A 15,052-nucleotide genomic window follows, 5' to 3' on the forward strand; every position below is an offset into this window, starting at 1 on the left:
ATCTATACATAATTTCAGCAGCAATTTGTATAGAATTTCAATAGCAATTTGTAGTGAATAATATATTACAGTCACTCATTCAAATAGAGAGAATTATATTCTAATAAAGTGATAAGTTAAATGGTTCAGCTAACAACATATGATAAATACAAAGACAAAAACAAATCTTTGGGTAGTTCGGGTAGTTTGGGTACCGGGGGATATTACCCGAATTACCCAAACTAATTTCGGGTAATCAAAATCGCTATCCGAATTTGGTATCGGGTACCTCGGGTTCGGGTAATTCGGGTCCGGGTTCGGGTAATTCGGCTACGGGTAATGGGTATCGGGTATTTTGCCCAGGCTTACCGCCTCCCCCCTCCTCAGTCCTCATATATAAGCGGAGCCGCACGCCACGGCCACGGGCTGGCTCTCCCTTGCGCAGCCCCACGCCCCCACGCTCCCACCCCCGGCCCCGAACCCTAACTCCCTTCCCCTCCCCCTCCTCGCCGCCCCACGCAGTCCTCCTCTCCCCCACGCCCGCACGGCCGCACCCCTCCTCTCCCCCACGCCGTCGCGCGGCCGCACCCGCACCCCTCCTCTTCCTCGTCTTCACGCCCACGCCTGCGGGAACAGATCCAGCGGCTCACCGCCACGCTCCCCATGAACGCCTCCTCGTCCGGGAAGCTCTTCGCAACGACCACCATTAGCGAGGTCCCCGACACCGTCTACGGGCTTGCGCTCTGCCGCGGCGACGCCGACTCCTCTTGCAGGGCCGCCCCTTCGCCACCCGCGCCCGGCTTGGAGGCGACGACGACGCCTCCGTTCCCCTCTCGTCGGGCTGCTGGGCCGGCACGACCTACTAAGACGCTCGGGCTTTTCAGACCAGCCCGCCTCGAAAAATTGCCTAGGCCGTTGACCAGGCCTGTCGCCCGGTTCAGCACGGCCTGGGAGGCACGACGTGCCATGCCGGCACGACCACCTGCGGGCCATGCTTGGCCTGGACCCGTGCCGTGCCGGGCCAGGCCGGCCCGTTGCCCAGCTATGTCTATGATTCCCCCACAGCAACGCGCGGATATCACGTACTACCAACACTAACTACCATGGCAACAAACACAAAAAGTCCGTTTTGCCCCTCCGCGTCCGATCCCTCGTGACACTCGCCGCCCTTCCGCAATCGAAAAAAAAAAACACTCGTCCTTCCGGCGACGGACTCCGGCGAGGCGGGGGCTCAAGAGCGCCTTCTTGGACTGCGGGTCGGCGGGGAGCTTACCGTCGGCGAGCGGGGGCAGGTTGCGCGGCAGGAGACGGGACCACACGGCGTCGCCCGCGGCGCGGAAGGCCGGCGAGACTACGGCGGCGCGGTCCGGGCCGGCGAAGCCTGACAGGAGGTCCTCCGGCCGGAGACCGATCTAGCAGCAGGCCGGCCGCGGGCGCCGTCGCCGTCGTAGACTCCATCGGTTCCCCCGCCTCCTCGGCTCCTCCCCTTCCACGACTCTTCCGCTCTGGGCCGGTCCTGGGGTTGGGGGATGACGGAGGAGGAGAGCGGGGTGCGGCGGTGGCTTGTCGACATCAGCAGCTGGCGGCCTTCCCCCGACCAGTTCGACGCTGCAGCCGCCCTCCTCCCGCCGCACGAGCGCCCCGCCATCGCCAGGTACCGTACCTGCTGCCCCCATAAGTTGTCCGTCCTCACCTCCTCTGATGATGGGAGCTTCACAACCTCACTGTTGTTCGCGCCACTAATTTGCACACGGTGCAGTTAGCTTGACATCGAATTGAGCTCGTTTCAGGCGTGCGCTTGCAGGTTCGTGAGAGAGGACGACAGGAAGCGGGCGCTCGTCAGTCGTCTGCTGCAGTACTCGCTCGTGCACCATCTTCTCCGCATCTCGTTCCACCAGATCAACATACGCCGCACAGCCGAGGGGAAACCTTACCTTGTATGCACTATCTGTCAAATTCTCCTTAATTCCATCGTATATATATGCAATCGGCATCACCCCTGCAGGTTTTTGTCTGCTCAGTTGCATCCTGCCACTGACCTACTACTGGATTGATTCATCTTGCAGCAGAATAATTGTTCAGACTTCCCGAATTTCAACTTCAGCACCTCGCACCAGGGGGACTACGTTGGCATTGTATCGGAACCACTTTGCCTTGTTGGCCTTGACATTGTGTCTGTTTCTGAGCCCCAGGGAGAAACCGCTGCCGAGTTCGTCAGCAACTTCTCTTCGTACCTTACTGACCATGAGTGGAACTGCATCGTTGGTGCTGGCACTCCCAGGGACGTGCTGACAGAGTTCTACAGGTACAATGTTTGTTCAGGAATTTATTGGTAGATGGCATATGCATTCACAGAATCCGCAGTTCAGTCACGGTATATTTCCTCATATATGTTGGGAGCTAAACATATATCTGTGGATCCGGGAAATCATCTATGCCATATCTATAACGACAAAGTACTGTACTATTTTTAAAATTTCTTCATAACTAGCTGAAATATTCCTGATGTTGCAAATCAGTTGAGCTACCTGTGGCTTCAAATTTGGATTTGCGTTTTTTGCCAATAAAGTGTACCTCTTGCACAGCTCCTCATTCAGTTATCTGAACTACATCAGAAAAGTTGAAAGAAACCTTTTCCCCCCATCTTTAAAGCAATAGTTCTCTGTTTAAAAAAAAATGTATACCTGTACTTTCAGTGCTAAGCATGATGCCATTCTGATTTTCGGATGAGTTTTATTAGCTTATTGTTTGAAAATCATGTCAATGTTAATGATGATGTGCATTGTTACTTCATATTCAGTATGTACATTACTCTGTTCTTTATAGGTATTGGTGTCTGAAAGAAGCATTTGTTAAAGCAGTAGGTGCTGGCGTTGGGTTTGGGTTTCATCGACTGGAATTCCACCATGAAGGCTGGACTAACATTTGTATTTGTATTGATGGAGAAGTGTCTAAGAAATGGAGATTCTGGCTTTTCAAACTTGATGAAACACACTTGGTATGTATGAATTGTTATTAGTAACATCAACTTCACACACACAGTAATCTAGTTCTAAAAGTATATTTCAAGCGTAGAGAATGGGTACAGTATCCAGTTTTCTTGTGGCTGCTTATTTACTAACCATCCACTAATGGAAATTGCAGGCATCTATAGCAAAAGGGGATCCAGAGGATGCTATAAACACCTTCAAGAAAACATTGTCCTGTGTGACTATTGCAGAGAAACAGTTATCTTCTGCACTAGATAGTCCAGAAGAAGCTTTCACTTTGCGGACAGTGGAAGAACTTACACAATCACAGGAGTAACAGGCTAACATGTATCAGGCATTCTTGAAAGCTACATTGACCTACAACAGCAGGACCATATGAATAGATGTCTGAATATGTTCCCAGCACTCCAGGCTCCTAATAATCTAATATACAGCCACATGTCAATCATGGAAGGGCTTGTTTTACAGCTTCATCATGAAGTTTACAGAAGATGCATCACTTCTATTACAGAAAGTGGCGTTATAGCCTTTGGTTTTCTATGACAGAAGACCATACCAGGAGCAGAAGGTCTTTCTATTGGCTTGGGAGCGCCTTGTAGGCCTACTCTCCATTCCTGCAGCCATGTAGTGCCATGGGGATAGACATTGGCGTGCCATACGTCGACAAAAAAAGGGAATTTCTCTTGTAAATGAGAGCAATACCATCTAGAGATTTGACACAGGAATATGAGTGAAAGTGGAGGTTTATTTTAGGATGAATTCAGTCTGCTCATAATGAAGTACAGTTGATCAGTCTTGCCACCCTTGAACCCGAAAACATTTCTTTTACAAACCAACCAAAACCATATCCAAACTATGCAAAAATTCCTCTGCTTAGCTCTCCCTTCCATCTCTCGTCATCGAAGTTAGAGAAGGGAAGGTTTGAGAGAGAAGTGGGCAAGAGAGTAAATGGTTAAAGTCCTCTTCTCCTTAGCCCTAGGACTTATGTAGAGCGGGGAGTTGGTGGTGATGATCTATATATTTGTCTAAACCCAAAATTTTGGGTGGGCCATTTGGGGTAACTTGATTATGAGAAAGAGCAGATTTAGGATTCAACTATGTTTGCAAAAAAGGTATTTTTTTGTCAACCCAAATTTTTGTTTGTGACACAGAGAGAATGGACAACACCATACCATTTGTGGTCTTGTGAAGCTTATTTAATCACCATAACCAATGGATGTTGTAGGCACCTATATCTAGCAAAAGGTCATCTAAAGGATATAGTAAGAAGCCACAAAAAAATTGTTCTATCTGGTCAATGTGGAGGACGAATTACATATTGTGCTGCCTATTCCAGAGGAAACTTTCACTTTGTGGACACTGGAGCAAGTTGTACATTACAAGAGTAATTAGCATTCTCCATATCTACAATAATCTACCACAAGAAGACCAGATGAAAAGATTTATGAGTATGTCCTTGGAATTCTTTTTCCTAATATATAACAACATTACAAACATAGAAACTCTTTGCCTTGTTCATCATGAATAGTTAAAAAAATGTATCATTCCAGTTACAGAAATGGGAGCTTAGGGCCTTTGATTTTCCATGCTAGAAGTTGTAATAGTTAACTTGCACTACTTAACTAAATAATCTAGTAAGTTTGAAAAGTTTTGATGAACTAGCACTAATGCTATGGTTATTTTCAGTTATCAAATCAGCAGTCACATCAACTGCAAAAAAGTTGTATTGATGTACATTTGTATCGTAAAAGAAAAGCTATGCACAAACAACATCAACATATTACCATGCTTTCATTTTTGTCACAAAAAAAAATCAAATGTTACATACACAAAATAGAATAATACTAATGTTATTTTTCGTTTTTTCTGCCCTTTTAGTTTTTCCTGATATACTTTGTTTTGTGCAATGTTGCTCCATCCATCTCATACATAACAAATGCATTGCACCAATCATAAATTACAATTGTGGCAACAAATTGCTAGTCTTGGGTGCTGTTTTAGCTCTTAATTGGACTCCCAATAATGGCTACACATGCTTGTAAATCATGATGCATTAATCGTCGCCTTTCCTCATCTCCATGGCGCAACCGGGGCACCCGTCGAAGTACACCAGGGGCTTCGTCTCAAAAAACGGCGCCGCAGCCTCGCCCTCGCCCTCACCGCCGGCCATCTTGCCTTGCTTTCTCTCTCAGCTAGCTTTCTCTCTGAAGGCTGCAGTTCCATACGTCGCAGTGATATTGTATAGGCAAATCCGATGACGTGTACTCCACCCATACTAAAAAAGATTAAACATGCCTGTCTGTTGTTGCAATGAAATGTAGTATAATTCATTACCTGTGACAATAACAATGAGCTAGTTATTTTGGATTTAATTGAGTGTTTATGAATTCTAGTGCTCAGCAAGTCGATAATTAAAAGGAATGCATGTAGGCATGCAAGCCGCAATATCAAGTTGACACGAGAGCAACTTGAGCAGGGACACCTACTTTTTATTTTGGTGCTATTTCTACTTTTAGGTGTCCAAAATTTTGCTTCCACTCCAATAGCACCACGCAAACAAAGGCCCCCAAATCGAAATCGGCAGACAATGACATCGGGGACCCACTCGTCACTGGCTCAAATCTGTTTTCCCCTCATCCACCACACATACACGGGAGACGAGTGGCCAGGAGACCAGGACGCAAGGGAGACGAGCGGGTCACAGTTCTCCACAGCGTGCGGCGGAGCAGCGGGGCATCGGCCAGCGCGTGCTGGACCTGTTTTTTTAGTTGGCATCCATGTTTAGCTATAGGAGTTTAAGTGGATGCCCTACTGGAGTTACTCTTTCCCAATATAGTGTCCAAGTGTTAAAACATCAATTTTTTGGGATAATCTTTCATTCTTAAAACTTCAAATTTTCTAGAACTACACGATGTGGGAGTAAATGCTAGCGCAATAAAAATCAATCCCATTTAGGCAAACTAACCGGAGAGATTGACTCAACTTAAATAAGTGACTATGTGTACACATATTGTGAGTTTAAAAAAAAAGTGAAAGGCAAGACACACGGCGGCAGGCGTTTTGTGATACGAACACGCTCTGTTGGCTAAGCCATAACATGAGTGATGCGGTGGTAACAAATGTTCTGTAGCTCCAAACTCAAAGCGAAGCGGCCTGCTCTCTTGCCGGTTTGTTTAAAAAAAAACTCAAAGCGACAAGAGTGAGAGTGAGGAACAAGACGATAGACAAATGGGACAGGGAGCGAGGAACGACGGACCTAATGGAAGCAGAGTGAGTGACGGATCTAGTCATTTTTTTTTACTCATTTATTTTGGTACGGAGAGTGTACAAACAAAAGAACACCAAATGTTAGAATGAATTTTGCATTTTTGCTAATGTAATCGCGTGCTGGATGGAATCTTCCCTGCGACTGGGAGCCTCATGAGTCATGAGACGGACGTGGAGATTGAGTGACCTGAGTGATGAGAGAGACTGATGTGTCCCCTAAACTTTTGTCTTTCTTTCTTTTTACCCTTTGCTGCGAATTGTAAACTTTTGTCAGTTGGGAGACCGAGTCATTATTGATCAGATAGATTGATGTGTCCCCAAACAAACTTTTGTCAATTGGGAGGTCCTCCTTCTGTCTCTAAATATTTATCGCTATAATTTACGTGTCGATAAGTTTCACTAGATTTATAGAAAATATTAGCAACATTTGTATCATATAAATTTATTATAAAAAAGATTCAATGATCTATCTAATGATATTAATTATGTATCATTTACGTAGCGAGCTCGGCGATTTGCGTAGCGAGGAAAGAGGAGACGCTTTTTTGCGTAGCGTTTGGGCGAGCAGGCAAAATGCGTCGGGTCTTTGGGTCTGCTGTTGGACGATGGATTCGGCTAGGCAAAGTACTGTGCCGGACCAATTTTGGGTTTGGGTCTCTTCATTGAAGACAGTCTAAGGCAAAGTTTGGCGCGCCGTAACTCGGGTAACGAGCAAAACAATAGCTGAAGCTAGGCGCGTTGGGCTATGGCGAGGTACGCGAGCTAAGGTAAAGAACCAAACAGAGAACCTAAATATGGTGTCTTAGAAAAAAGAGTGCCATATAGCTAGTGCATAAGAGAATGCGCAATCTGAATGGACCAAACAAATCTTAACTATAAAACCCGGTGGCAGAAAGATTCCAAAACCACACAAGGAGACGAACCCTCGCATCCCCCGAGCGTCCCCAACGGGCGACTCAGGGGTGGCCTCACCAGCGCCGGCCTTAGGCCCCTCTCCCGCTTCCCTCCGCTCGCCGTCTGTTATGCGCTGATATCGGACTGGCTCCTGTTATTCGAATCGGATGGCCTCGAGCTGCGTCCTGATGTGTCATCGGGCCGGACGTCCGAGTCGTCCCAATTTTAGAATGAGTTGAGCCGTATGTGACTTGAAATTTGGATTTGCGGTTTTGCCAATAAAGTGTGCCTCTTCCAGAGCTCCTCATTCTACCTGAAGTACAGCAGAAAAGTCAAACGAAACCTCAATTTTTCCTATCTTAAAAAACAAAGTAAGTCCTGTATTTATAAAAACTTTAAGCCGTAGTTTCAGTGATAAGCATGATGCCATTCTGATTTTTGGTTGAGATTACTAACTGTTAAGTAAGTGAATTGTCCACCTTTTTTTTATCATTTTAGACTTTTGGAATAAACCGCTCAGCGTCAATACATGTTAGAGGTCTCGAGCTTGAATCTTGACGGACATGATTAAATAAAATAATTGTTGCCAATTCATATTTTCACATTGGCCCTGTTCGCTTCTCTTATAATCCGTCTTTTTCAGCTTGTTTTTTCAGCCGGAACAGTGTTTTTCTCTCACAACAAATCAGCCAGAACAGTGTTTCGGCTTGTTTTTTCAGCGAAGCGAACGGGGTCATTAACTTGTTGAGCCAAAATCAATGTTAATGATGATGTGCAGTGTTACTTCAAATTCATAATGTACATTACTGTGTTCTTCTATATGTGTTGGTGCCTCAAAGAAGCATTTGTCAAAGCCATAGGTGCCGGTGTTGGATTTGGGTTGAATGGACTGGAATTCCACCATGAACACTGGACTAAAATATTTCTATTCATATTGATGGAGAAGTGTGTAAGAAATGGAGATTTTGGCCGTTCAAACTTGATGAAAGACGCACTTGGTATGTATGGATCGTTGGTAACATCAATTTAACATACATAGTATTTTAGTTCAAGAATATTTTGGAATGGTTACAGTCCATCCAGTTTTGTCTTGTGGCTGCTTATTTGGTAACCATCAGCTAATGGAAATTTCAGGTGTCTATGGCAAAAATGCATCCAGAGGACCTGTAAACAGCTTCAAGAGAACCCTGTCCAACGTGACTGTTGCGGAGAAACAATTACATTCTGCACTAGAGAATTCCTAACAGGTGTCAGGCATTCTTGAAATCTGCAGTGACCTACAACAGCAGGACCAACTGAAGAGATGTCTGCAGATGTTCTCAGCACTCAGGACTCCTAATAATCTAATATACATCCACACGACAATCATGGAAGGGCTTGTTTTAGCTCTTCGCCATGAAGTTCAGGAGAAATGCATCACATCTAATGCAGAAAAATGGAATTTCTATTGTAAATGAGAGGAGTACCATCTGTATTTGACAGAGATGAGTATTAGTGGAAGAGGAGATTTTAGGACGAATTCAGATTTCAGTCTACCAATGACAAATTGCAGCAACTTGTAAAAAATTGCAGAAACTTCTGTTTGACTTTTAGTCCTGATGTTTGCAAATACTCTAAGTTGTTTCTGCTGACACCTACAAACACTTTGAAAGTGCTGTGCTCTTGATCAGTTTTGCCAGAAACAGCAAGCAGCTATATCTGTCACGAGACACCCTACCGCGCGCTCTCTCTTTCCCGCCATTCCCTCCCTACCCTTCAAAAACTCAAAACTTTTTTTTTAGTCCCGAGACGAAAAATCAACCAAAACCATGCATCTCCAAACTAGGCAAAAATTCCTCTGCCTCGCGCTCCCTCCCTCTCTCCATCCCTCGCCGTTCATGTCCGTGGCTGCCTGCCCTCCGTCGGAGCAGGCGGCAGCACGCGTTCCCGGCCACAGCCATGGGCCAGTGCTGCTCCAAGGGCGCCGGAGAGGCCGGCGCCGCCGCCGAGGCGGCACCAAAGGCGCAGGCGCCAAGCCGCGGCGCGTCCGCGAACAACGATCGGCCGTCGTCGTCGTCCGCGGCGCCTGGTGGTGGTGGAGGAGGCACGACGAAGCCGGCCTCGCCCACCGGCGCAAGGGCCAGCACCGGCAGCAAACCTCCGGCGGCGGCGACGGCGGCCGTGGGCACGGTGCTGGGCCGCCCCATGGAGGACGTGCGCGCGACCTACTCGATGGGGAAGGAGCTCGGGCGCGGGCAGTTCGGCGTGACGCACCTGTGCACGCACAAGGCGAGCGGCGAGAAGCTGGCGTGCAAGACGATCGCGAAGCGGAAGCTGGCGACCAAGGAGGACGTGGACGACGTGCGGCGGGAGGTGCAGATCATGCACCACCTCTCCGGCCAGTCCAACGTCGTAGGCCTCCGGGGCGCGTACGAGGACAAGCAGAGCGTGCACCTGGTCATGGAGCTCTGCGCCGGCGGCGAGCTCTTCGACCGCATCATCGCCAAGGGGCAGTACACGGAGCGCGGCGCCGCGGCGCTGCTGCGCACCATCGTGCAGATCGTGCACGGCTGCCACGCCATGGGGGTGATGCACCGGGACTATCAAGCCCGAGAACTTCCTGCTGCTCAGCAAGGACGAGGACGCGCCGCTCAAGGCCACCGACTTCGGCCTCTCCGTCTTCTTCAAGGAAGGCGAGCTGCTCAGGGACATCGTCGGCAGCGCCTACTACATCGCGCCCGAGGTGCTCAAGAGGAAGTACGGCCCGGAGGCCGACATCTGGAGCGTCGGCGTCATGCTCTACATCTTCCTCGCCGGCGTGCCTCCCTTCTGGGCAGGTCTCCGTCGTCGAGAAGATTGCGATCACCTTTCATCTATCTGATACATGGTTTCTCAGCTAAGCTCTACTCTCGCGTTGCATTGGCAGAGAACGAGAACGGCATCTTCACTGCCATCCTGCGAGGGCAGCTTGACCTCTCCAGTGAGCCATGGCCGCACATCTCGCCGGGAGCCAAGGATCTCGTCAAGAAGATGCTCAACATCAACCCCAAGGAGCGGCTTACGGCGTTCCAGGTCCTCAGTAAGTAGCCAAATCGTTACCGTCATATGTTGTTCATGAGCAGCTAGCGCATATGGATATATATTCAATGTGGCTGGCCTCAACACACGGATTTGAAAAACTTGTAGATCACCCATGGATCAAAGAAGATGGCGATGCACCTGATACACCGCTTGACAATGTTGTTCTCGGCAGGCTCAAGCAGTTCAGGGCAATGAACCAGTTCAAGAAAGCGGCATTGAGGGTACATATCTGATAAGAGCTCCACATATAGAACTTCTGAACAATGCTTATATACAAGGCAAAATTTTCATTGTGCCCTTTGACGAACTAATGTAGATCATAGCTGGGTGCCTATCCGAAGAGGAGATCACAGGACTTAAGGAGATGTTCAAGAACATTGACAAGGATAATAGTGGGACCATTACGCTTGACGAGCTCAAACACGGGTTGGCAAAGCATGGACCGAAGCTGTCAGACAGTGAAATGGAGCAACTAATGGAAGCAGTGAGTTTTCAGATTACAATTTTCCTTTAAAAAAATGTGATTCATTTCAAAGTGAAGAGGTAATCTCAAAATATCCCTTTTGAAATGTTTTATATAAATTCCAGGCTGATGCTGATGGCAACGGGTTAATTGACTATGACGAGTTTGTCACCGCAACAGTGCACATGAACAAATTGGATCGAGAAGAGCACCTTTACACAGCATTCCAGTATTTCGACAAGGATAACAGTGGGTAAGTTGAACGTTAAAATGATACAGCGGATACCTGAATTCTGGACGACATATATCATATAAGAACACTTATAATTCATTTATCTCACACAGGTACATTACTAAAGAAGAGCTTGAGCACGCCTTGAAGGAGCAAGGGTTGTATGACGCCGACAAAATCAAAGAGGTCATCTCAGATGCCGACTCTGACAATGTAAGGAACAAACATTATGTAAATTTTAGTTGACATAATAGACTAGAAACCACAGCATCATATCAATTTGTGAGGTGGCGGTGTTACAAAAATAGAATACACTGCATCAAATGACTAATTTGTCATGACTAATTGTTCCTCATACTGAGCATATGTGTTTTTACTTTCTTATTAAATCAGAAGACTTAAGTTTACTTTTGCACATGTAGGATGGAAGGATAGATTATTCAGAGTTTGTGGCAATGATGAGGAAAGGGACAGCTGGTGCCGAGCCAATGAACAAGAAGAGGCGAGACGTAGTCCTATAGTGAAGCAGCAAATGTGTAATGTGTATAGCAGCTCAAACAAGCAAATTTGTACATCTATCCACAAATGCAATGGAGTTACTTTTGTGAATTAGTTCATGGATGGTTGTGTATATTGTGCTATTGATTGCAGGGGATTTGAATGCTCTGCATACTTAGGAACTGAGAAAGACATGGACCAGTGCATGATGCGTGCTAATCAGTCAGGAAGTCCTGCACCAAACAGAAGCATGATGTCCTAGTGCTAGAGACAGAACAATAGGATGGTGATTCAGCAAGTGCATATTTCATAAGCCTACAGCTGGCATCTATTATTCTCAATCATTGTCCTTGCACAAAAAAAGATGACACATTTGAATGAACAACATGCAACAAGATCTACTGATAAGGTAAACCATATGACAGAACACACAATGATGTCAACATATCAATAAAGTTGAGAAAATTAGAATGGTCCAGACAGATCAAGAATCATCACAAGATACAATGCGGGAATGTTTCTCTACATAAAAAAGTAGCTATTGCATTGAACACTTCCACAGATTGTATAAGGAACATCTTGATACTTGAGACAACCAGTGGCAAAAATAATGGTATATATGGTGGCAGGGAAGAGGTTCTGAGTTGAATTATTTCACGAGATCATGTTTCTTGCATGTGGCAGAATGAATAAAAATATGGAACAGAGGAACTGGGCCGCTTGTTCTTACCTAGGAGAATTCAGTTAGTAGTTTCTAGAGAACCCTTTGCTTGCAGAGCTTCAAGTTCCCTTCGGCGGCGTTCTCTCTATATAGTTGCACACGAAGTTAAATGACTGAATTTATAACATGCGTATATCAAATCAAAGAAATGAGTACACAGATGAACAAAGGTGTCCACAAAATGGTACTGTTCTGAATTCTGATACAAATATCACAAGAACTCCTGAAGTATGATCCTTGAAATCTACAGAGCTATAGCTTCCAATAACGTGCAAACTATGGATAGTATCATTTTCATCCCAAGCTAGGCATTTCAGCAAACAGTTGGTGACACACATTTACAACCGGAAACAGAACACAAGACCACAAATCCAGTTAAATCAACACAAATATTCTTGGTCTGCAATTAAGAAACGCAAGGTAATGTTAATCCTAATCCAGGGAAAAGGCTGCAAAGGCACAGTCCCCCTGGCCACACAGACATTCCTGCAAACAGATGACGCACACGCCCCCATACAACATGGATTGGCGAGTGCGGCCAATTAAAGCCGTGGCAGCAAGCATTGCTCGGGGAGAGTATCAGTATTGCGACTAGTAAAGTAAAGGAGGATTAAAGGCTAAAGCCCAAAGCACTGAGCTTTGCGATGGGGGAGGGTGAGGAATGAGGAGAAAGGGTGGGGCTCGTCTGGTACCCTTCGTTCCCAGTAGGGGAGGTAGCAGACGAAGTCGTAGACGGGAGTGATGGTGTTGAAGAGCGCGAGGTTGACGCCCATGAACACCAGCAGCCCCGTCATCGGGCGCGCTCGGTGCGGCATCTCGCTCTCCCTCCCAACTCGGGCTCAGGGCTGGGCACCGTCGCACGGCGGAGCGAAAAGGGCGGTGGGCCGATGAGTCCTGGTTGGGCTCGGGCTGGCTCGTACAGATCCTTAACAGCGAGGTGGGGCGGCCGCCCCAGGTAGGCGCCGGGCCGCCGGCGCGAGCACCCCCTATTCCCCTCGCGCTCAGGTCGCTGGGTCGAAATCCTGCGACGATCCTCAGCCGCCAGACAGAGGTTGAAGACGAGTGCTGTTTATTGTTTTGGGCTTCCCAGAACTGCCAAAACGTGGGCCAGGCCAGCGTTAGGCTGCTGGCCCATGTCGGACGCGCCCAACAGGCCTAGTGCTCATCACACGGATGCCCACTCCTCCTGTGCAGGCCTGCTCGGCACTTCTGTTCTTTTAATTTTGCTAAAAAAAATTGTGTTCTTTTAATTGGCCAGACGCTAGATTGCTATTTTATTCTATTTGATATACTAATTTTTTTATTATTTAGCACAAATATTGTTTATTTTTCATTGAGAGAGGTAGCACTAGTCCATCTTTATGGCTTTATCTATGCCAATTAAGTACTTGCCTTTGCTCTAATTATATGTTTCCAATATAAATATGGCACATGACTACAAATTTTTTTATTATTGTTAAGTTTGTTGTCTCTCCACCCCACGTATATTTTTCGGCTGCGTCCACCACTGGTTCAGAGTTGTGTCGACAAAGAGGGAATTCCTTGTGAGTCATTAAAAAAGATTGGAATTCCCTATAAGTCACTGAAAAAGTTCAGCGCCACTGCTTCAATTTTTTTTCCTCTCCATGCCACTGCCGTCAGATTAGGATCTAACGGTGTCAAACTGTAGTTGTGAAAAGTCAAAAATACTCCTTAGATCTAAATATGTCATTAAATTTTTTTTAGTATCTTAAAGACTTCAAATGGGAAAACTCAAAACTAGAAAGCTGTAGATCTCGTCAAGGTCTACAATTTTCATATAAAAATTATCTTTATTTAATACCACAAAAAAGATATGATTTTTCTAAGATATATTAATCATATCAAATCATATCATTTTTTTGCGGAATTAAATAAAGATAATTTTGAACCGTACTTATTTTGTTTGGTTGAGCAATCGTTCACTGCTGGAACTGGAACCGGAACCCTTAACCGTCCAAATCGAGCGGGAATGAGTTTGTGAAAGCGCGGCTGGCAACCGGTCACGTTAAACATTAAACAAACAAAAAGTAACGTAATTTGTTCGCGCTGTGATCAGATCACCCCGCAAAACCACCGAACCAAACAGCTCCTTTATCTTTATTATTATGCTAGGACCCACCATGGTCAACTTCGCCTTGCCTGGCACAAACTAGTGAGACCCTATAGTTGACCGTGTGGGACCCACGACTGCAGAAGCCTGCAACCAAGCGAGCCCCACTGCAAAAAAGCAACCAATCAAATGCCTGGGTTAAGCTCCATGGCCGCTCATAGATAATCACCGGATGTCCACAGCATAAGAGCACATGCCCTAAGAGCAAGTATAATAGTAGGCTGTAAGCGGACTAAATGCTAAGGTGGAGGAGAGAGGGGAGGAAAGAGAGGAGAAGTGGACTGTAAGCTTACAGCTGGTTTGGGCACAAGAACCAAGAAAGTCTGTGAGAGAGACAAGTGGACCATGTATTAACTGTAAAGAGTTAACTACTATATGAGTGGGCTAAGAAAAGGCTACAAAGAACTTTACAGCTGTATTATTAGCCTTGCTCTTGTAGTGGTAAAAAAAACTGCGTTCGACAGCCCCAGCACGTCCTCCCCTCCAATCGCCATCCAATATACTATCCATTTACAAATATAAAGGTACTCGAATTCAAACTTTGTCCGCAAATTTATTTGACACCAGTACTCTATCCTTGTTCAACGAGGGCGCCGGAACGAAGATGCAGTAAAAAAAAATGCTGTGAGTTGTGTCGACTTTGAACCGTGCATGAATGCGACACGATTGGGATCGGCGGGATCATCGGAGAACGTAGAGGCGTGGATCATCCGCCATGCATCAAAACTATTGCTCGTAGCCTTCGACGAGACCAAAGCGCGTTTCTATGGAGGAGTTCATGAGTGCCATCGTGGGCAGCAGCGTCCTCACATTGGGG

The 15,052-nt window shown here is 46.4% G+C and overlaps 1 protein-coding gene and 1 pseudogene across 2 annotated transcripts; both read left to right on the forward strand.

The window, feature by feature from the left end:
* Nucleotides 1–1,370: 1,370 nt before the first annotated feature.
* LOC136487645 (uncharacterized) lies at nucleotides 1,371–4,996 on the forward strand. Of its 2 annotated transcripts, XR_010767319.1 has the most exons (6): nucleotides 1,371–1,633; nucleotides 1,784–1,916; nucleotides 2,046–2,284; nucleotides 2,806–2,977; nucleotides 3,124–4,081; nucleotides 4,195–4,995. XR_010767319.1 is itself a non-coding variant. In XM_066484745.1 (5 exons), the coding sequence occupies exons 1-5, from the start codon at nucleotides 1,509–1,511 to the stop codon at nucleotides 3,283–3,285; spliced, it is 831 nt and encodes a 276-aa protein (XP_066340842.1). In that variant the 5' UTR covers nucleotides 1,371–1,508; the 3' UTR covers nucleotides 3,286–4,996. The 2 variants fall into 2 exon arrangements, 1 of the variants encoding a protein (XP_066340842.1); XM_066484745.1 differs by having other exon boundaries at nucleotides 3,124–4,996.
* A 4,011-nt stretch (nucleotides 4,997–9,007) lies between these two features.
* Nucleotides 9,008–12,107, forward strand: LOC136487646 (calcium-dependent protein kinase 25-like; annotated as a pseudogene).
* The last annotated feature ends 2,945 nt before the right edge of the window (nucleotides 12,108–15,052 follow it).

The sequence above is a fragment of the Miscanthus floridulus genome, chromosome 10 (genome assembly GCF_019320115.1).
Source record: "Miscanthus floridulus cultivar M001 chromosome 10, ASM1932011v1, whole genome shotgun sequence".
NCBI lineage: Eukaryota > Viridiplantae > Streptophyta > Magnoliopsida > Poales > Poaceae > Miscanthus > Miscanthus floridulus.

Coding starts and splice junctions, on each gene's coding strand:
- LOC136487645 (XM_066484745.1), top strand. CDS start 1,509: ATGACGGAGGAGGAGAGCGGGGTGCGGCGGTGGCTTGTCGACATCAGC. Junction 1,917..2,045: donor CCGAGGGGAAACCTTACCTT/GTATGCACTATC, acceptor TTCATCTTGCAG/CAGAATAATTGTTCAGACTT. Junction 2,978..3,123: donor AACTTGATGAAACACACTTG/GTATGTATGAAT, acceptor TGGAAATTGCAG/GCATCTATAGCAAAAGGGGA.